This window comes from Leptonotus elevatus, chromosome 2 (genome assembly GCF_054856555.1).
Source record: "Leptonotus elevatus isolate MCC_2025b chromosome 2, RoL_Lele_1.0, whole genome shotgun sequence".
NCBI classification, from domain to species: domain Eukaryota; kingdom Metazoa; phylum Chordata; class Actinopteri; order Syngnathiformes; family Syngnathidae; genus Leptonotus; species Leptonotus elevatus.
Window position 1 is genome coordinate 30,731,588 of NC_141240.1, and position 20,309 is coordinate 30,751,896.

The 20,309-nt window shown below is 40.8% G+C and overlaps 2 protein-coding genes across 3 annotated transcripts; both read right to left on the reverse strand.

Annotated features, from left to right (window-relative positions):
* Positions 1-6,927: 6,927 nt before the first annotated feature.
* Positions 6,928-15,895, reverse strand: ikzf4 (IKAROS family zinc finger 4). 2 transcript variants are annotated; one of them, XM_086068795.1, is made up of 9 exons: positions 15,791-15,895; positions 13,618-13,678; positions 13,457-13,537; positions 13,105-13,389; positions 12,848-13,015; positions 11,646-11,801; positions 11,402-11,533; positions 9,740-9,895; positions 6,928-9,664 (listed from the first exon to the last, which is right to left on the reverse strand). In XM_086068795.1, exons 2-9 carry the CDS (start codon positions 13,676-13,678, stop codon positions 9,102-9,104), a joined length of 1,602 nt encoding a protein of 533 aa, XP_085924921.1. In that variant the 5' UTR covers positions 15,791-15,895; the 3' UTR covers positions 6,928-9,101. The 2 variants fall into 2 exon arrangements, with proteins under 2 accessions (XP_085924921.1, XP_085924919.1); XM_086068793.1 differs by having other exon boundaries at positions 6,928-9,895.
* Positions 15,896-16,061: 166 nt separating this feature from the next.
* On the reverse strand, positions 16,062-19,061 carry dnajc22 (DnaJ (Hsp40) homolog, subfamily C, member 22). Its single transcript, XM_086069313.1, has 4 exons — positions 18,981-19,061; positions 17,398-18,005; positions 17,028-17,320; positions 16,062-16,781 (listed from the first exon to the last, which is right to left on the reverse strand). The coding sequence occupies exons 2-4, from the start codon at positions 17,945-17,947 to the stop codon at positions 16,605-16,607; spliced, it is 1,020 nt and encodes a 339-aa protein (XP_085925439.1). The 5' UTR covers positions 17,948-18,005; positions 18,981-19,061; the 3' UTR covers positions 16,062-16,604.
* Positions 19,062-20,309: the final 1,248 nt, after the last annotated feature.

Below are 20,309 nucleotides of genomic sequence, written 5' to 3' on the forward strand. Positions count from 1 at the left end.
ACTGCAGCCACCTTTGACACACGGGCCTGCCAGGCGGCGAGCAGGCAGTCGTGGTGAGACGGCCGGCGTCCAAAACAACAAAACTGTCACTGGACGACCAGAGGGGAAGTGCAGGCCGGGGATCAGAGCGTGAGTAGGCAAAAAAAAAAAAAAATGAAGAAATGCCCCCCAAAAATGCTGCTTTTGGTTTGAATTAATGAAAATAAGTGGACCTGTATTACTAGGAGGTGACAGAGTTCCAGCCATTGAGTGTGACAGTTTTATATCTGAAGGTGTTTATGACTCATGCTTGAGCAGTTATATCACAGCTAATGATACAGCACAGCAGTTTCACATTAAAATTCCTCTCTGAATCACGGAAGCCTGTTTGCCTGTTGGGTGGAGTAACCTCCAATTTAAAGGGCGTACGAATTGAGAGAACGCAGAATTTGGTTTGGGTCGCTTCACTGAACAGTGGGCTGTTCGCAGCTCGCCATGGATGTGAAGGACAGTGGCGGCAAAACGGATAGAAAGTGAAATCACATTTTGATATTGATATGACTGACACCCAAGTATTAATGGAGGAATTGTCTGGAGCCATTAAATGACAGAAGATACATTAATTGGATGGATGGATGGATGGATGGATGGATGGATGGCAGATTGGTGGATGTGTGTGTGTATGAATTGATGGATGAATGGATGGATGAATGGATGGATGAATGGATGGATGGGTGAACAGATTGATGGATAGATGGCTGGATGGTTGGATAACAGATTGGTCAACGGGTGGTTTGGTGGGTGGCTAGGATGGACGGATTCCTGGATGGATGAGTTATCAGTGGATGGATGGATGAGAGATGGATGAGTGTGAGGCTGAATGGGTGGACAAGCGGTGGCTGTGTGGACTGGTGGAATAAATGTTTAAACAGATGGAGTAGTGGTTGGGCGGGTGTGATGGGTGGATGGATGGCAGATTGGTGGATAAATGATGGAAGGATGGATAATGGATTGACGGCTGTATGAAGGGTGGATGGATGCATGGTTGAATTAGATTGGTGGATGGATGGATGAGTGAGTGAATGATTGAAAGGATGTATGATGCATAGATGTAGGTACAGATGTGAAGATGGGTGGATAGATAGGTAAATAACAGACATAAATCCATAAAATTAGATAGAACAGATACATGTACTGTATATCCAAAATAAATTTGTGCACATGGAAAACTCAATGTTTGCACACATACTTGGTGTACGCATCGTCTTCCTCTGTGCGTGTGTGGGCGTGCGTGTGCGTGGAGACAGCAGCTGCAAGGCAGACCCAGTCCAGTAGAATGGTCCCCTAGCAACTGACCTTTTGGGCAGATGGCAGTTCCAGAGTGAGAGCCACGCAGCATCACAATGGCCGTGGCCTCCTAACATCTCCATCACTTCATCATCCGGCGACCTGCCACAAGCGACCACACAGGAGAGAGAGCGTCGCCACTCAGGGGGCATTTACGGTCCAGCTTCAAGAGCACCACACAATCCGTGCACCCGTCAATTTGGCTTCAACCGCTCCAAGTGCGGCGGGCCAAGCAAGAGGGGCGAAGAGCGCCGATTGAGAAGGGATGCAAGCCCACCCCACTGCTATTGCTGTCTGCAAACTTCCAGACACTGTCAAACCACAGCTTTTCCATTGTGAGGGTTTGCACACAGAGTGAATCAGACTCGGAATGTGGATGGAGCACTCAAGCACGTTGAGCAATCCGTACGATGTCTGTGGTCTGACTCGATGCCCCCGTGGCGTGAGTTTGAGAACAAGCTGTGTAGTGAAAGTGGGAGAGGATTGACATGTATCTTTGTGTGTGTCGTGTCGACATAACCGATCTCCATCATTTGACTTGTAGCTGGCCCATGTTGTTGACAAGGCCAGGACCACAACATGCCTTACTTGAGTCAACAGCACAGCACCAAACCATGATCCCTAAACTGTTGAATAATGCAGGGAACAAAAATATTTTTTGGTTTTAATTAGGAGCTGTGTTTTACAGGAGGAGTGGGCGAAGGCTCAGCACTGACACAGCAGTGGAGGAATGTTTATATGCAGCACTTTGGGAGCTGAGTGGCTTGCAGGGACTATGACACATTCTTGTGTCACTGGTTCTTCAGCTCGTAGACGCACAACTGCACTCGCGCGTTCACAAGCAACGCACCTATTCCGAAATTCAGCACCTCAGCAATGCATCAGTACGCCCAAAATGGACTCACTCAAAGTGACTTACTGAAACATTAGAGCCCTTGTGTGCTAAACATCAATAATTTGGGATGGTAGAGCTAGATGATGGATGACTGGATAAGTGGCTGGACATGACAGAGGGATAGATTGATTATACATTGAATGAATAGATGGATTATATATATATATATATATATATATATATATATATATATATATATATAGAGAGAGAGAGAGAGAGAGAGAGAGAGAGAGAGAGAGAGAGAGAGAGAGAAAGATAGATAGATAGATAGATAGATAGATAGATAGATAGATAGATAGATAGATAGATAGATAGATAGATAGTAGGGCTGTGCCCAAAAATTGATTCTCATAAGAATCACGATTCTCATTTAGTATGATTCAGAATTTATTTAAAATGACCCAAAATCGATTTTATTTTAATTATTTTATACTGTCTTGCCCTTGTTTGTGTGTGCCTTTATTGGGAGCACTGTTCATGTTGTACACGATTTGGCCACTGAGGGGCAGTGTGGTTCCGCTCGTTCTGATACACTGTTAAGTTGTAGCCGCATAGAAGCAAAAAGTCATGATCAAGTTATTCCAATAAAAGTTTTTTTTTTGCAGTGTAGGATGTTAAGATGCTTCTCTGTATACATTCCTGAAGCGTTTTGTATGAATAGTCGTTCTTTTGAGTGATAAAAGTGCCACGAGTAGCGCGCTAATGAGCATTCGCGAGTCAGACTTCAGTAGATCATGACAATTCTTTGCATATCTATAAATTGAAGCAGAAATCATTGTCAATCAAATAATTTTTAATCCAAAATCGTTCTGAATCGATAATCGATTCTGAATCGAATCGCAGACCCATACATCGGAATCGAATCGTGAGACAGTCAAAGATTCACAGCCCTACTAGATAGATAGATAGATAGATAGATAGATAGATAGATAGATAGATAGATAGATAGATAGATAGATAGATAGATAGATAGATAGATAGATAGATAGATAGATAGATAGATAGATAGATAGATAGATAGATAGATAGATTCAGATATACAGACACACATCCACTCACTCTCACACACACACTCACATGAACAAACGTTTGGGAAGCGAAGCCACGCCACTAGCACCGGGTGACATTACTTACCATGTGTGTCACAGTGTGTGCACCATGTCCCACATCAACAACATGGGCATCCTTGACCACAAATGGCCAAGCTGTGCATGTTTGTGTGTGCTTGCATGTGGCTGCACGCATGCTTCCTGCAGCAGTGGGTCCCATCCATTATCCACCCCATCTGGCAGCCAAAGACAGTAAAGAAGACATGTCTTCTGGCAAGTCCTCTTTTAAGGCCATGCAGTGACAGGGGACAAGCAACCACAGGAGCCACACATCTTCCCAAGTGCACGCATGCCGGGAATGGCTTGCATAACACAACTACGCCATTCTTGCATTCTCCCAATCACTAAAACGCGCATATTTTCTTGGTGTCACATTGTCAAATGTACACTGCTTTCTCCCACCCGCTTTTGTCTTGTGTAATAGACACACACAGGCTTTTATCGCTAATGGCTTCCAGAGCCACAGAGATGCTAAAAGCTCTGCCAGCTGTGTTTCAATACACACTGCACCATTGAAAAAATAAAATAAAAAGTTCATTCTTGCCCGGCCCCTGATTTTTAATCTTGGTTTAATATACATTGCTGAGGCCACAAATGTTCGAATGCGCACATTTAGCCAATTGAAATGTACACTGCAGTGCAAACTTGAACACATGGCTCATTAGAGAGCACTACTTGGACTGGCAACACAATTTGATTCAATAAACAAATGTTCTCTACATTTGCAGCAATACATAATTGGTAGGAGGATGATACAGCCTTGATGTAGTTGTACCACCAAACGTCTGTCAAGCATTATTTTCTGACATCAGTATTTTAAAGAAATGTCAAAAAGATGCCAAGACTTAATGCCTGTCAACCAGAGGGTAAGTAATAGAACTGTTTTTCAAATACAGTACACTTACAAACACCACATCCACGATTTGAACTATAACTGTTTCGAGATTTCCCCATGACCCTTCAGAGACCAACAGATACATGTTACTGTGGGAATCTGTGCAAACGTGGTGGAAGCACACTACATGAGTCAACTGTTAATAAGCAGTTTGGGGAAGTAACAAAGCACCAATATATTTCTACTGTACTTAAAGGCAGTTTGTAAGGGTTTATTATTGTTATTATTATTATTATTATTATCATTATTATTATTATTATTATTGAACTGTACAGATTTGCACTATAACCTACTGTTGGCGTGGGGTCAAAAAGTTTTAAATGTCATTTTAAAAAATGTTAGAAACGCTGTTTAAGTATGCTTCAGTACAAAGCTGAAAAGGAACGAAGGCAGGATTTTGTTTTTGAGAAATTGAGTTTATACTAGTGCCCTCCGATGAGAAAGGAGTTGTTCAATGAGCTGTGTAAACTTGACTTGATTGTCATCTAGTGGTCAAAAGCAGGCACTACACATAAAGTTGTACATACAAGGAGAGGAACCCGAAAATATTATACTAGTAGAACTAGCTGCAACACAAGGCAAGGACGAGATTTAACCCTGGTTGACTGGCAGCATGGCGCTCGTAAACCAGAGCAAGTAGATGATACGTGTTCATTGCTACGCTGCCCTAATTTACATCTCAACAGGTAGATTAATTTAAATATATTTGGTGACAATTCAGACATGACAAATGAGGGACTAGGTGTTGAACTTTTCTGTTGCTCATGTTAATAGCACAGACATGGACATGTTCTTTTGACACGGAAACACATCTGCCCTCAGAGCTGACGTTAGCTAGGAAGCTAGACATTATGTTAAATTACTCAAAGATAATTCAATTTAGCATTAGCAAACATTTTACATACCTTTAAGAAAATGTCTTCCTCAAACCATTTTCCGTCCCTCTTGTGTCACAGTCACAAAAACTGTATTTCAGTAGGAATGTGCTCCTTTCATTTGTTGTAGATAGCACCATTTCGTAGTCGTGCTAATTATGGTCAGTGTGGACAGTAATAAAGTTATCAGTTTTGAATTAGACATTTTAATGAATACTGTCCATGGTAAAGATAGATTAACACAAACTTTAGCCATCTTTTTGGTTAGCTCATCGGGAAGCATAATCGGTGTATTTTACATATTACAACTTATTTTACATTTAATTTCAAAATGTTTAGTTTTTCTCTATGTTTTTTAGAATTTGCCACCACTGCTATCGTGTTCATCAATTACACAGCAGAACTAAACAGTCAAGCACCATGAGTTGACTTGAGGCAATGTAATGTAATGGAAGCCATGTAAAACAGAGCAAAAAACAAATAACGTTGGAACTTTAAGCATGACTAATATATAAACAAATTTACACCTAATGAGGGCGAAGCATGGCGTCAAGTTTGATGATAATTCCAAGGATTTGTGCCAACTTAAAATTTCCTTCCTTTGTTAAATTGCATCAACATGTCGTTTGAATACTGTTTGCCAACCGATGGGTTTTCTCACAGTTTCCCTTTTAGCATTGAATCGTTCTCGATGGAGATTGTTTGAATCAGCTTCCGCTTTTAACTGCCAAGGCACAAACTTTGTCACAGCTGTAAACAAATTAACAAATCAAACAAGGTTAAAGCTAGCCTCTGATTTCCTTTAACCCACTAGTGTAACATATGTGGTTTGAGCAGGTGCCCCAAGCATGTCATTTTTATCGTAATTATTTTTAATAAAAATAAAAATATCCATTCATCCTTCCATATTGCTTAATGCTAACCCTTACTAACGTGGGACGGGGTATATATTTATTACCCTGGACTGGCCACCTCTCACCCAAAGTTAGCTTTTAACAGCCTCCAGCTCACCCGCAACAGAAAATGGATGGATGAGTTAAATAGAGCGCCAACAGGAGTTTCTGACCAGGGGGCTCATACAACAAAGACTTCTGAGGCTTTACTACTGAAACACGGCATATGTAAAAAACTAAACAAAAAACATCCAGTCGTGTGAATCTGTGTGTACTGTACACATGAACGCAAGCACGTCTTTGCTACATTTCAACCAATGTACAATTGAGTGTACGTGATTAGTATCCGACCCCTCCCTTTAAATTTAAATACAAAAAAACATATTTAAATAGGCTCTGCACCTAAGATTCCCTTCTTTGCATGATCAGAAACTAAAACCGAACGAATGAGTCAAATGGAACTAAGAATAACCTAGCAGAGAGTAAATTAGAGACACGGAAGTGGAGGCGCGCAAATGAGTTGTGCAATTGCAGAGGTGAGGATTGTTCATCAGTGTTAATTGATCACGTTTATTTATTGTTAACAGCTTCCAAGTATGACCTCCCAATGTAGCCGAAGGATCAGCACGACAGTCATGAAGTTGGCATGAGGCACCACCCATTTCCAGGTCATTTCATTCTTGATATATCTGAACTTTGATGTGAAAAAGAATGTACACTGCGTATAATTCTTCACTATGTTTGGTTTTGCTTCACTAGTAACGATTGTTAAAGTTATTTAATTACTACCAGCTTTTTTTTTCCAGTGAATATAGAATCCATGCATGAGGAAAGCAATCACAATCACTTTAACAATAAACCTAACTTTATTAACAGTAAAAAGTTTGCAGAATAGCGAGGGCAACACATTTGCAACTGCAGAAACATCTCAGAAAGCGACATGACTTTTTGAAGTGATGAGGCAGTTAAACATGTTGAACATGTTGAGGTAAATTGTTTTTGTCATGAAATATCACTCACAAAATATCATAAAGCAACAACGAACTCCACGCAAGGAGACAAACCCATGCCTCGTTTTTCACTTAACTTCACACTTGAAAAAACTGTTCACAATTCAGGTGAAAGCAGGGTAGTGACAAGCACACATGCTGTGTTTCGTTCACGCACATTTCTCCGTTTTAGCTTCTTTTTCTTTTTTTTCTTTTTGTGGTCAAACCATCTCATTACATTCTGCATTAAAAAAAAGAAAGAAGTTCAACTATTTAAGCAGCAAACCCACAATAACAAGTCGAGAATACTGAGTTTGGTCTCATTCGTGTTTGCAAAATCAACATGAACAGAAAGGTCACTGTACTGTAGCAATAAGGTATTTGGGTGCTAGAAAGAAGCAGGAGGTAACATCTCTCATCCACATGAGGAATATGCTGGATAAGATTTGGAATATAGCTGATTAAATACACCAAGGCTGAAACAAGCAACACTAATGGATAGACTACTGCAAGTGAAACTCAACATAACCCAAGTTTTACTTTACTACAATTACCTTGATGCCAATTAGGATCTCCGTACTCTCCGCCTCAAGTGCCATAACATAAGAGCTTTATCTGAAATCATAGTCAATCCTCAGTCATAAAACTGAAGCAAACTTGAGCGTAATAACTTGTGCAACGTGATGGGAATCTGAGAAAGGCAAATTATATGACCATCGTTGTGAGGATTCAGCAGTTATTTCAGTGCAAGAGAAAGAGCACAACAAAGTAAAGCCATTAAGTGCTTGGGCAAAGACTTGTCATATACAAGCAGGGAGTCTACAGGTGCAGTCCTGTAGATTTAGAAGCACCCCCGGGGCTAGCTTGGTCAGGGTGTTCCTTGTAAACCTCACGGCTCATGGTCTGATCTGCACCAGTATTTCAAGGCTCACTTTAAGATCCAAAATCCTACACAAGCTACTGTACCGTCACAGTTTCGCTTTGTTTTAGGGAATCCCCGCAGTCTAACTGGTTCCGGACCCAGTTTCTGACTTTAAACACTGTAAACAAGTCAAGAGTTAAGGCAGTCCTTTACAGCTTCTATCCTATGACAAAAGCTCACCCGAATTCCAGAGGCACAACACTTTCAGTGCATATGAAGCCCACACACCTCACTAACTAAATGCCCTCCTGCACCACTAAACAGAGCTCTTAGTGCGCACTTAGACACACCAAATACAATTCTTCAAATGTAAACACGGGGCCTTCTTTCCTACTTGTGCACACAACCATTTCATGGAGCAACTTAAATCAAGGAGAAGGTGGCTAGTCAAGATTGCTCAGCACCTGTTCCCTTCATTCTTTTTTTATTTTATTTTTTTTTTTGTTTGGAGGAAATCCTCCAAGAAGGCACTTTTAAAGCAAAATCACATTTTGCCAGATGATTCAATAGGAGAGTGCAATCAATCATGATACATCCTTTTCCACAGTAAACTTTTAAACGCTGCTCTTGGAAGATTCTTCACCCGCGTGACGCGTCCGCTTCAGTTGAATAAACCGGGTTTACACAGAGCCTTGTATTCCAATTAGAATGACATTAAATGCCCAAACCGAAAAAAAATTGCTGCATATAAACACCTGAATCGTAATAAACCGAATGGGATTTAATTTGGATTCACAGGGGTGCTGTATTCCTTTCCAATCTGATTCGAAATCATGCATTCATTCTGTCTTGATGTAAATGCGCAGTGATGTCGTTAATATAGCGGCCTTCAATCAGAGCTGGTCTGAGACGACGGGAAAGTTTGTTATTATCAAGCTGTCGCTTTAATAAAAGTGCAAATCGATTACAACTACTGTGCTAAATAGACAACTGGCCCCAATCTTGTAATTTTACATAAAATGACTGTTCGAAATAATGTAGTGGCATAAGTAAACGCCTGATCAGGACAGATCACGTCGCATGTAAACAGTTGACCAAATCTCGGAACGACAAAACAGCCAGCATGTAAACCCGGTTGTAGATAATACAACGACAAATTCTTAATTTTACACTGGGGATTTAAAGCATGATCTGGTGCAGAGCAAACGTGAGCCCACAAAATTTCCAGCGACTCCTCTCACCCCTTCCCGCTCTCCTTTAGGCCAGTTGGTGCTCTCCTCGACTCATGTGCGAAGAAAACTCGTAGCGGTCCCGGCTGCAGTGGCCACAGATGTTGCACTCAAAGGGCTGGTGGAAGCCATGACATCCCATGTGGATGGTGAACATAACATGATCCAGGAAGAGGATGCGGCAGTGGCGGCAGTGGAAATAGCGCATGGGCTGGCCTTCCCTGTCCAACACCTGCACTTTCTCCCTGGAAGGGGGTGGCGAGACATTGCTCTTCTTAACTGGAGTGGCAGGTGAAGGACACATTCTGTCCCACTCTGGGTCCATTTCTTTAGCCTGGCCAAGGCTGGAGGCGGAAAGGCTGTAGGGCAGTGCTAGGGTTTGGTAGTGGAGGTGCTGGTTGTTGTTGGAGGTACGCGTGTGGACTGCGGCCCTTGTGCTGAGGTCTTCTGCTGTGCTCTCGGTGTCTGTCGAGTCGGGACATCCATTGGGTGAGGTTGTGTGGCTATGAACTGAAGGGTGACCTTCGCACCCTTCACCTGCTTCTTGACCGGACAGGCCAAGAGGCATCATTGAGAGTACACCCGGGGCTCCTGGAGGAGGCACATTGCTGTTAGTGGAGCCCATAATTGTGTGCAGCTCAGATGAGAAGGCCGGATGAAGCACACCGTTCCCTCGTTTGCTCCTGGAATTTTGCAGAGGTGTCCCACTCAAACCAGTGGAGTCTTCAGCTGGCTGGGGGTTCAGATGATCCCCTTCCCTCTCAGAACCAGAGGACAAGTCACAAGGGACTTCAAGCAGGTCAAGATGGATGTGCTTTTCAGCTGGGAACACCAAATACCAGTAAAAGTCAGTGGACAGTGTTTTTTCGCAATGGGCTCTATATTGGCTGGCAGCGCAGCCGCACTTGAGCGTAAAAACTGGAGTATCCTGATTTTTGTGCCAACGCAAGCCTTGATGTGCTTGTTTGTAAATTTGGTCCTCTCTCTGCGCTATGATGGGCATTCCAGCGGACCGAAGGCGTTTCCTTTGATATGCGCCTGACAATTTGGTGGCTGAAAGTAGATTTACACCTGCTGGAACCACGTCTAACTATTGGCACAGGTAGTGTAATGTGATTTTGGTCAATTTGATTAAAGTGCAGGCAGAGAGATTCCGAGCTCAACCGACTTGTGTAGTGAATGTCGTATTTCATTCATAAATATAACCAGTGTTAATTTTGACAAGAAATTTTAATTTTGTTTTAGTTAATTAATTAATTCATTCATTAAAGTTTGATTCATAATTTAGTCATCTGGTTGTATTTTAGTTTTAATCCAATTTTAGTTGAGGAAAATAAAGAGCAATTTTAGTCGACAAAATAAAGACCAAAAATTTAACTGACAATAATATGCCGTCTTAAAACTTCGTTTTAACCTACATTTTAAAAAAGTGCATATTTGCCTGAGATTAATGTTACAGTCGCACAATGAATGTAAAGGCTATAACCGTTTCTGAGTGGTTCTTTTATCCAACCCGCATTTCATTCCTCCTTCTGATTGGATTTTGTGAGTTTTCGGCAGTGTTGTTTTCGTTTTAGTCATTCATGAAAGTGTCAGTCAATTTTAACTATCATCATCGTTTCTAAAGAATGGCTTCTATTTTATTTTTTGTTTCATTTTTGTCTGGAAAAAAAATTGGGACCCTCTGAACCATTGCAAAAGTCAATTAATTGAACACATTGTTATTAGCATCTTTATTATATAATTTCAAAATCATCTCAAATACTGGCCATGGCACAGCTATTGTCACATACAGAGCAGAGTCGTACGGTCAGGGCTCTAAGTATCAATTTCACAGATCTTTATTCTTCTTCCATGTCAAAGACTATCAGCTTTCAGACAGATTTTGTGAGTATTTTTTATTTTTTTTTACAGTCATGAAGCCACTGTGCGCATCCCCATCTTGCAGATTAAGGAATAGCTGCAGAATAAGTGGCTTTAAAACTAATGATTTAGTAGTTGCAGACAACTGCACCACTATCGGACGGGGCACTACAAAACACTGAAACAATGCACGGCGATTAAGAATGACATATTTATGATGCCTCCTTATTCTTGGTCATTAAATTTGAGAGTGTTTGAAAAGCGTATCGCAGATATATTGTTAGGCAGATTAACCCTCTTATGACTTGTAGCTACAGAAGTTTGTTATAAAACATTGCCAGCAAAATTAAAGTTGTTTCGATGGTGATGGAACTGGTATTACTCCAAATATAATTGCATGATATATATTTAAAAGGGCACTGCACATATATTGACTATTAGATGGAAGGAAAAAAGAAAACTTACCGAGAAACTTCTGTGGCGTTGACCTCTTGCGCTTGGTGATACTAACAGCTAACCTATCCACAAATTGTGGTTTCTCATTGGACATGTCGAGGGTGGGTTTAGCCACTGTCTCCATACTTAAAAACTGATCATCTGCAAACCAAAAGCATAACGACTGTCTTTGCACAAACATCCATGACTAATAGAATGAATTTACATCGTACACTAACTACCGCACAGGGATTCTATGGTTGTTGTGTCTTACCCTGCTGTACTGTCTTTGAGTTGGCTGCTGCTTTCTGGTCCTGGCTCTTGAGAAAACTGTGGCAACGGTCAAAATGATCTTCCAATGTGCTCTGTTGTTTGTAGCTGCGACTGCAGTAGATGCACTTGAAAGGCTTTCCACCCAGTGGCGAAGAAACTGCAATTATAAAGTCCCAAACCAAGGGTATCATTTTGGGGGGAAAAATCATAATGTACATTAAAATTATTTCAGTGACTGCCTCAACATAAAATCAAAATAGATTAGATTAAATTTAAGTTATCTTACTGTTTGTTTTTCATCATTTAAAATGTGTGTAAATGAATTCCCCCATTTACAAACATAACCTGCCATCGCAACGTCCCATGCATGCATTATAGTTGTATACTGCAAAGTGACACAAATTCCCCAAATCCAGTTCGGAAGAAGCCTTGCTCTGAAAATAAAAAATTGAGAACACATGTTTAAGTGTTGATAATTTGGAAGCAGATTTCCTGTGTTCACAAATGGCTAACTTTCATATTTTGTTGTGTTTTTTGCAGTCAATTCTAGTGAATAATAACCATTTCCAAGGGGACAGGGTAAGGGGTCTTTACGTCTATAATTTACTATTTGCTCATCAGCATATTGTTTGTTATTAAAATGAGGAAAAAGCAAAAATTCTGCCTTTCTAAATAATGCTCAATTTCCGAACATTCGTTGAAATACTTTGACATGTTAATTTCTCCACATCGTATTATAAACTGTGTTTAATGTTTTGAGTGATTGATTGATTGATTTGTATCAGGGACAGTACATATTAATAAACATTTCAGCAAATATGCCAGAATTAGCCAAAAGGCTATTTTTCATCTGCAGTCCCGAGACGGATCATAAATGTCACCCTAGTAAAATAAAATAATAAAATGCACAACAATAACAATACATTCACGAAAATACTATTAAGATGTTAACGCTTTGATTATCTCCAGAAGATAAATATATAGATCTTGTAGGTTAGATATCAGAAGTAGCTCTCAGTATAATGCAGTGCAGTACGACACAATTGCAAACCATGACCACAAAAATAAGCATGTTGAAAAATTAATATTTATCTGCAGTCACAGTGTCTATCGAAAGCGAACATTTCAGTATCTTTATGTTTCTGCAGCTGTTGTATTTGGCTGTCTTTACAATGTCCACACAACTATTTCTCCCCCATTTACCTGCATGAGTACGCAGATGTCCAGCGAGGGCGTCCCTCCTCCGGCAAGCATAGTTGCAAATGGGGCATTTGAAAGGTTTTTCTCCAGAATGCAACTTGATGTGACGTAGCAAGTTGCCTTTTTGGGTGAAGGAAGCTCCACACTGGTTACACTGGAAAGGCCTCTCGCCTAACAACAAACACACGGAGGCGTGGCAACCATCAGACCCAATCGCCTTTTCATCATAATCGCTAACTGTTTGGCTAGGATCTCGTCACCTGTATGGCTGCGCTTGTGCACCATCAGCACATTGGGTCCAATGCAGATGATCCCGCACACATCGCATTGGAGCTTTCCACTTGGAAGTCGGATGGTTCCAGGCGAAGCACTTTTGGAAACTGCCAACTCACTGTAAAGATTTCCTTGTTCAAGCCCAGCATGGTCTGCGCTCCCTTCTTCTATCAGCTCTATTCTCTCATCCCCACTTCTATCTCCAACAGGCCCTCTGTCGTTTGGCTGTGGTGATTTATCTTCACTGCACACCTCCACCTTGATGGAGTTTTCTGGCAAGGGAAAATGAAATTTATCTTTCTAATCAAAACAGCCTGTGTGGGAAAGTTGAAAACAAACCCGCAAAGGAGCAACGAGTTAAGGACTGTTGATTGTTTGGGCCGTAAAAGTCCTGCTCTGTTGATGACTCTTGGCCATTGCCTGAAGGAAGACAGTAAAGTAAGTCTGCTGTCTGTGCACATAATGGGCTGCGTGTTTACATTCTTATATAAAGACATTACCTGATGCATGAGAGCATCCATTGCAGTTATCAGCATTCATACTTTCACCAGATGCCTGCATCTACACAATGAAAGAAAAAAAGGCATTGTTTCATGGCACAAATCGAACCTGGCAACATTCAGAATGCTGCTGCTCGAGTTATTGCTAGTATTAGGAAACTGGACCACATCACATAGGTAATAAAATCTCTACACGGGCTAGCTTGTGAGTCAAGGAATAAATAGATTGTAAAATCTTTATGTTGGGCTTCAAAGCTCTAAATGGCCTTGCTCCTTGAACACCTTAGAGCTGCTCAAACTGTCAGTATTTGACAATTATATTGTTCATTTTTACTTTTTCACAGTGGCGGTTTTGATGCCATTCAACGAGGTTGTGAGGGAACAGACCTTTCACTAAGTTTATGGACCCTTAATCCCAGTAGGATGCCCCTTCAACATTCACATATATCTGTTGCAGATTGGTGACATAGTACATGCTACAAGCACATCTGAGTTTGTTTGTGTTTTGGTGAGGAAGGGGGGTGGGTGTTGATTAGGGGTGTTAGAAAAAATCGATTCGGCGATATTATAGCGCGCAATTTTCGAATCGATTCGATATGCGGCCGAATCAATGTTTTAACATCTATTTTTTATGTGAATATTGAACAAAACGTCTTACTTGGGGTTAGGATTCACACATCAAGCATGGAAGAATGTTATATTAATGGAACATTAAGCCTTAATATTTTATTTCAGTACTGTTCAAACATGAAACAGACTGCAACCTGTTTGTTAAATGCAGTGGCTCAGTTATAAGCCAGATTTTTTTAGATAAATAAATAAATTTTCATACAAATCTTACAGCGTACATGTACAAGTTTACTGATTTGTATTTTCTAAATTTGAGTCTTAAAAAAAATCACAATAATCAATTTATAGATTCGTATCGGGATTAATTGGTATCGAATCGAATCGTGACCTATGAATCGTGATACGAATCGAATCGCCAGCTACTAGGCAATTCACACCCCTAGTGTTGATATTCATGCCTCGCCCAGCACCCCCGTCTTTTTCACAAGTCTACATATATCTTGTTTTCACCATCTTGCTTTCATTTCCCAATCCATGTGTTTGTGACCTTGCTTTCATTTCACCATTTAATTTCATCTTTTTTTAATTTATTTTGCTGTTGTGTTGGTATTTTATCTTGATTTTTGTCTTTGTATTTAATCTTTCTTGTGACCACTGTATTTTATTCATTTATGTATTTGCCTAATACGTGTTATACAATTAAACTTACCTTGCTGAGCAGTTCCATATCAGAAGCGTGATCAACTTGTGATAATGATTGCATTCTCATTATTATGTGAGTATTGTATTTCCAATTTGACAGAAATGGGTCAGAATCTGTATGAACCAAGTTTAACCAAGCACATTTGGTAACAAAGCGAATCAAACATGGAAAATTCCTTTCAACTTATTTTGACAATATTTCTTGAATGTTTTCAACCTTGTTGGAAATGTCGTTATATTATGTGAGGTAGTGTTATCATAATGTACGGCGATGGAAAACGCCGCACCTTGTCCACAAATAAACGTAGGGCTGCGGTGGTGCGAGGCGGATTTAAAAAAAAAAAAAAAAAAAGGAAAGAAAAAAGGAACGTGAATATGCTGCCTCTGACCGCTTGGAGAGCAACAGGCGCGGATGCAGACGCGCCAGTCACACCAGGGCACGGCAGGGTGGGGGGTGGGGGAGACGCACTCTAGCGCCGACTCTTGACTGACAATCGTTCATCTCGGCGGGAGGCGACCGTGCGGTTTATATTCCCAAATAACTACCTGGCCTCCGCATACATATTCGGCCACTTGTTTGAGCCACTCCGTGCGTTGCGTTGTTACGTATGGCGACAAACACCGCGGCTGGACGCGGCTAAAAACGACGGCGTGTCACATGATTCACATTGTACGGCCCCATGCACGCATGCGGCTGTCATCCAGCATCGAGCACATAGCGCTGCCATGCAGTGTTTCTTCAATGTTTCACGCGCGCCGTTGCTATGGCAGCAGAACACACGACGAATGGCATTCACCCGCGTTCAACTCCCGCGGAAAAAAAATACTTGCAAATAATAGTCGATGGAGGCTTTTCTCGTGTAAGCGAACGCCGAAATTCGTTCACAAAGCGCCTTCTCACCTGGTCACCGCTCCTTCTTTCCCTCCTTATGTCTGGATAGCGGTTTGTTTTCAAAGCGACAGCAGCATCGCTTGGATTTTTTTATTTATTTTTTTACCTGAGAACCCCAAACAACTTCCGGGCTGCAGATTGCCGAATGCATCGATTCGCATAATATGTGGATGCAAATTGATTAGTAGCCCTTAATATCATGACAAACACTCTCGGAGAGTCTGATTATTTTACTGCTGATTGGCTTTTTTGTTTATGATTGATGTTTTTCTGGCTTTATTTTATTAGTAGTACTACATCATAAACTAATACGTTAAATAATATTCATTCCAACATAAAAAAATACAAAGTGTTGCACTTGTAATAATAGATGGCAGATAAGACAAGATAGAATACAGCAATGCATACAATTATTCTGTACTGTACATTGGTGGAATAAAATAGTCCAAGGGTGGATATGAGTAGAGCGCCACAAGAGGGCAGCAAACTACTGTTTTCTCAAAAGACCCACTGGACGAGTCACTAATGCAACTGCAAGTGAAATGTTTTAATATGTTGCAGGCCTTATTAAGAAATTGAATGAGAAGGAATGAGACGTGGTTGCTTTTAGTATATTGAGTATCTATATTGCCTGTGCCAAGCTGTTTGAATTGATCGAATTAGTTCCCATTCCAAATGACAGCTCAAGACAACCAAATGACAATTCAGACTGCAATATTGTTTGACAAGTTAAAGAGTGTCCTGTAAGAATGGCAAGCTGACTCGTTTTTCTACTCATGGTGCCCGTGCCAAGTTATTGGGGCCAGGCTGTCACGCTCAGGAACTATCTGAAGCGGCCGAGCTTGTGGCGCCGGAGAAGAATCTCATACGCTTCGTGGATCTTCACAAATGTGGCCTCAGCATCCTTGCTGGGGTTGTGGTCTGGGTGCCAAGTCTTGGCAAGCTCCCGAAAGCCACGAGTTATCTCTTCAAGAGAAGCCTGTTCTCCCAGTGATAAAATCTGAAATATACATATATGACAGTAAAGATTTAAAATAATATTTTAAAGTTAGAAAATCTAGGAAGCCAACCAATGCATTGAAATAGACTTTGCTTAACGGTCATGGTTCCATTGTATAATGACAAAAACAGCTAATAATATCACAACAATTGACCGTAGGAACAATATGTATGAATATTAATTGCCCTACAAAGAGATTTTTCAGTACAGTATAACCTTTCCTAAAGCAATGCTATAATTGCCCACCTTCAGCGCCTCTTTTTCCCGCTCAGTGTAGTCTTTGAGGAGTATTTCCAGCATCTTCTTCCAGGCCTCTTCATAATAGCCTCCTCCAGTCAAGACACACATGAATCGATATGGCATTAAAAGAATGTACTCCACCACACTTCTAAGCCAAGGGAGGAACCAAAAGATATCCAGCAGTGCTGCCACACAGTCAGACACATAATACAATGTGGCAGTGGTATTATGGAAGACACAATATGCCAATGGAGCAGAGAAGGCCAGCCAAGCAAGACCCAGCCTGCAAAGTCGTGGACCTAAAAATGCAAAACAGAATAAACATAAACAATAAATTACAGCAATGATTTAAAATGAGGAAATATTTTTGTCCTACCAAGTTCCTGTGTGCTCCCTTTTGCCGGTGTTTTTTTGTACTTGCGATGCTGCGTGGCAGTGACACTGGCTGCCAGGCTAATGGGCAGAGGGGATAAAGTGCTGCCATAGAATATCGGGGAGGTTATGAGACTAGCTGTGAGCGTTTTTTGGAGATCAGAGGTCTGTTGGCCAACAGTGGACACCAGATGCACCCCTGCACCCACACATAAAGGCAGAACAATCATGTAGAAGAAATTGAGGGAGCTCAGTCCAATCAGTGCCGCAGTGCCAAAGTAGATGCCAACACACACCTGGCCAGCGAATCGAACTGGGTTTACGGGTGGAGTGAGCATGTTGGAGGATGTTCTCTTCTCCGTCTTGGCGTCTTGATTGGCCTCGCCCACATACGTTGGAATACGTATGAACTCTCGGATCCAGCCGATGCCGAAACCTCCCAGGGTTAGCATCCATAACAGAGCATGGCTGTCCCTCCCTAAATATAAATGGTGAAGGCCAAACAGACCACCCCCTGCCCACAGGGCGTAGGCAACCATGACACTTTTAACCATCTTGTGACCCCTGATCACCGCTGGTACAGGTGAGAATTAGACATGCTCAGTTGAGAGCCTGTGGGAAGGAGACACATTAGTTTATTTTTCAAGTCTAAACCTTTTTTTTATGAAAACTGTTTTGCTTAATGTAATGATTACTGCATAATTTGTCAGCAATTTTATATTAGTGATGTTTGTTCATTTAAAAGTGTATACTCTGAACTGTTGTATAAAAGTAATATACAGTAGTGCCCTGAGATGGAGATTGAAATGCCATTAGTTACAGTGGACTCTGTAATATTAAGCTTTATGAATACATGCAGTAATTACATAATTAAGTAGAATGTAAAGAATTAAACAGTGTGTGTGTGTGTGTGTGTGTATATATATATATATATATATATGCACTTTTGCCGCTCAATGAGATATGGGCTTTAAAGAATTATAACACCATGACATAGATGCTATTCATTAGCCCGTCTATGCAATTTTTTTGTTAGCATTAAGCTAAACAGATTCAAGGCAAAGCTATGCGGTTGTTTCAAATACACAGTGTACTGTATAGTCTTGTAGAGGGGAGCTTTGATTTTCCGGACCCAGATTTAACAGATATAAAATTGCGTCCGTCCAGTCCACTCAACATGCCCCGTTTTGAAGTAATTAAAGTCTGTTAGTTCCAGAACCGGTCATTGTTATTTACTTGCGCTGTGGCGTAATTAACAAGTACAAGTATCTTAAATTTTTTCTCGCAACTTAAGTCAAAACAAAAATTCCACAGAACCACGGCTCATATGTCGAAAAGTCAGGTCACTCGTATCTCAAGGCACCACTGTACAATAAAAAAAGGAGGTTAGTTATATGTTGTTGTATTTTCACTAATTAAGTATTCAGTAGTCAACACAGAAGCAAGACGTGTAACAAAAAGAAACCAAAACAAACAAACAAAAAAACATTTTGATGACATCAATGTAGCTACTGTTTTTTTTTTAGTTAGCAAAAACGTTTTATATAGGCCTACTTGCCAATTATGTTTTCTTTAGCTTTTACTTACTGAGTCCAAATCTTGAAATCCTTGAGATGAGCAATTATTTTCTGTCCTTCTACAGTTGAAGTTGCTGCATGTTGTTGCAACAGATTGGACTTTGGATCATGACAATGAAACTCAGCACGTGATACACATCAACATTTATGGCCCCTAATCAACCCAGTAGATAAGAAACTTACTCTCAGTCAGTACTAGTAGTAGTGTGTTCTAAAAAGTAATGCAATTACAGTAAATGGTTATTTGTTGCTGTATCACATCATAGAGTAATGTCTTATGTAAGAATAAGGCGTTCGGAAAATGGATGGATGGATATTATTGATTACAGTACTACTAACTATTAATTACACCTATTGCAATCTTAGTAACACGTTAAAATTTGTTTTATCCTTTACAGAGTCACTGAGAACTTTTAAAATACAGTATTCAATAATTCTAATTGCGGCACAGTGGCTGACTAGTTAGCACGTCCGCCTCCCAGTGCTGAGGGCATGAGATCGAGTCCGGGCTTCGGCCTTCCTGGGTGGAGTTTGCATGTTCTTCCCGTGCTTGCGTGGGTTTTCTCCGGGTGCTCCGGTTTCCTCCCACATTCCAAAGTCATGCATGGCAGGCTAATTGAACACTCAAAATTGTCCATAGGTGTGATTGTGACCGTGTATAGTTGTTCGTCTCTTTGTGCCCTGCGATTGGCTGGCAAGCAATTCAGGGTGTACCCTGCCTACTGCCCGAAGCCAGCTGGGATAGGCTCCAGCACCCCCGCGACCCTTGTGAGGACAAGCGGTTAAGAAAATGGATGGATGGATGGATATTCAATAATTCTATTCCCATCGTTGGCTGACTTTTCCGCTCCTATTTCATTTTTATTTTTATTTTTGAAAAAAAGGACCTAGCCTATTTTAAACTTATTGAATCTAATTTATTAAATGGACCATCCCTTAAAGGGAAATTTAATTTACGCAACGCCAAATCTCATACATGCAGGCATGCAAGGAAAGATCAGAGTGAAACCTATTTGCCATTTTCACATTTTGCCCTAAGCGGGGTTTCGGCTTTCAAGTTTCAACCGTGACCTTTTGGTTCCAAATACCAAGTCACAAATGGGCTATTGTCACCCCTGGAAAGTAAAAATAAAAAAGAAAGGGAAAAAAAGCATACTCAGAAAGGTAACACTCAAATAAAGTACAGCTACTAAGAGGCATATTAGCAGATGTATTTTATTTCCAACTGATGTCAGTCCATTAAAGCGATCAGACACTAGGTATCAAAAGTGTGTGTGTGTGTGTGTGTGTGTGTGTGTGTGTGTGTGTGTGTGTGTGTGTGTGTGTGTGTGTGTGTGTG

What these genes read in the sequence shown, in the direction of transcription:
- dnajc22 (XM_086069313.1), bottom strand. Translation starts at nt 17,947, where the DNA reads ATGGTTAAAAGTGTCATGGTTGCCTACGCCCTGTGGGCAGGGGGTGGT. An exon ending in AGGGAGCACACAGGAACTTG is followed by an intron (nt 17,321 to 17,397) that starts GTAGGACAAAAA and finishes TTGCATTTTTAG; the next exon opens with GTCCACGACTTTGCAGGCTG. An exon ending in GGGAAAAAGAGGCGCTGAAG is followed by an intron (nt 16,782 to 17,027) that starts GTGGGCAATTAT and finishes TGTATATTTCAG; the next exon opens with ATTTTATCACTGGGAGAACA.
- ikzf4 (XM_086068793.1), bottom strand. Translation starts at nt 13,678, where the DNA reads ATGCAGGCATCTGGTGAAAGTATGAATGCTGATAACTGCAATGGATGC. An exon ending in AACTCGTTGCTCCTTTGCGG is followed by an intron (nt 13,390 to 13,456) that starts GTTTGTTTTCAA and finishes TTCCCTTGCCAG; the next exon opens with AAAACTCCATCAAGGTGGAG. An exon ending in AACGCCACAGAAGTTTCTCG is followed by an intron (nt 9,896 to 11,401) that starts GTAAGTTTTCTT and finishes TGGTGTTCCCAG; the next exon opens with CTGAAAAGCACATCCATCTT.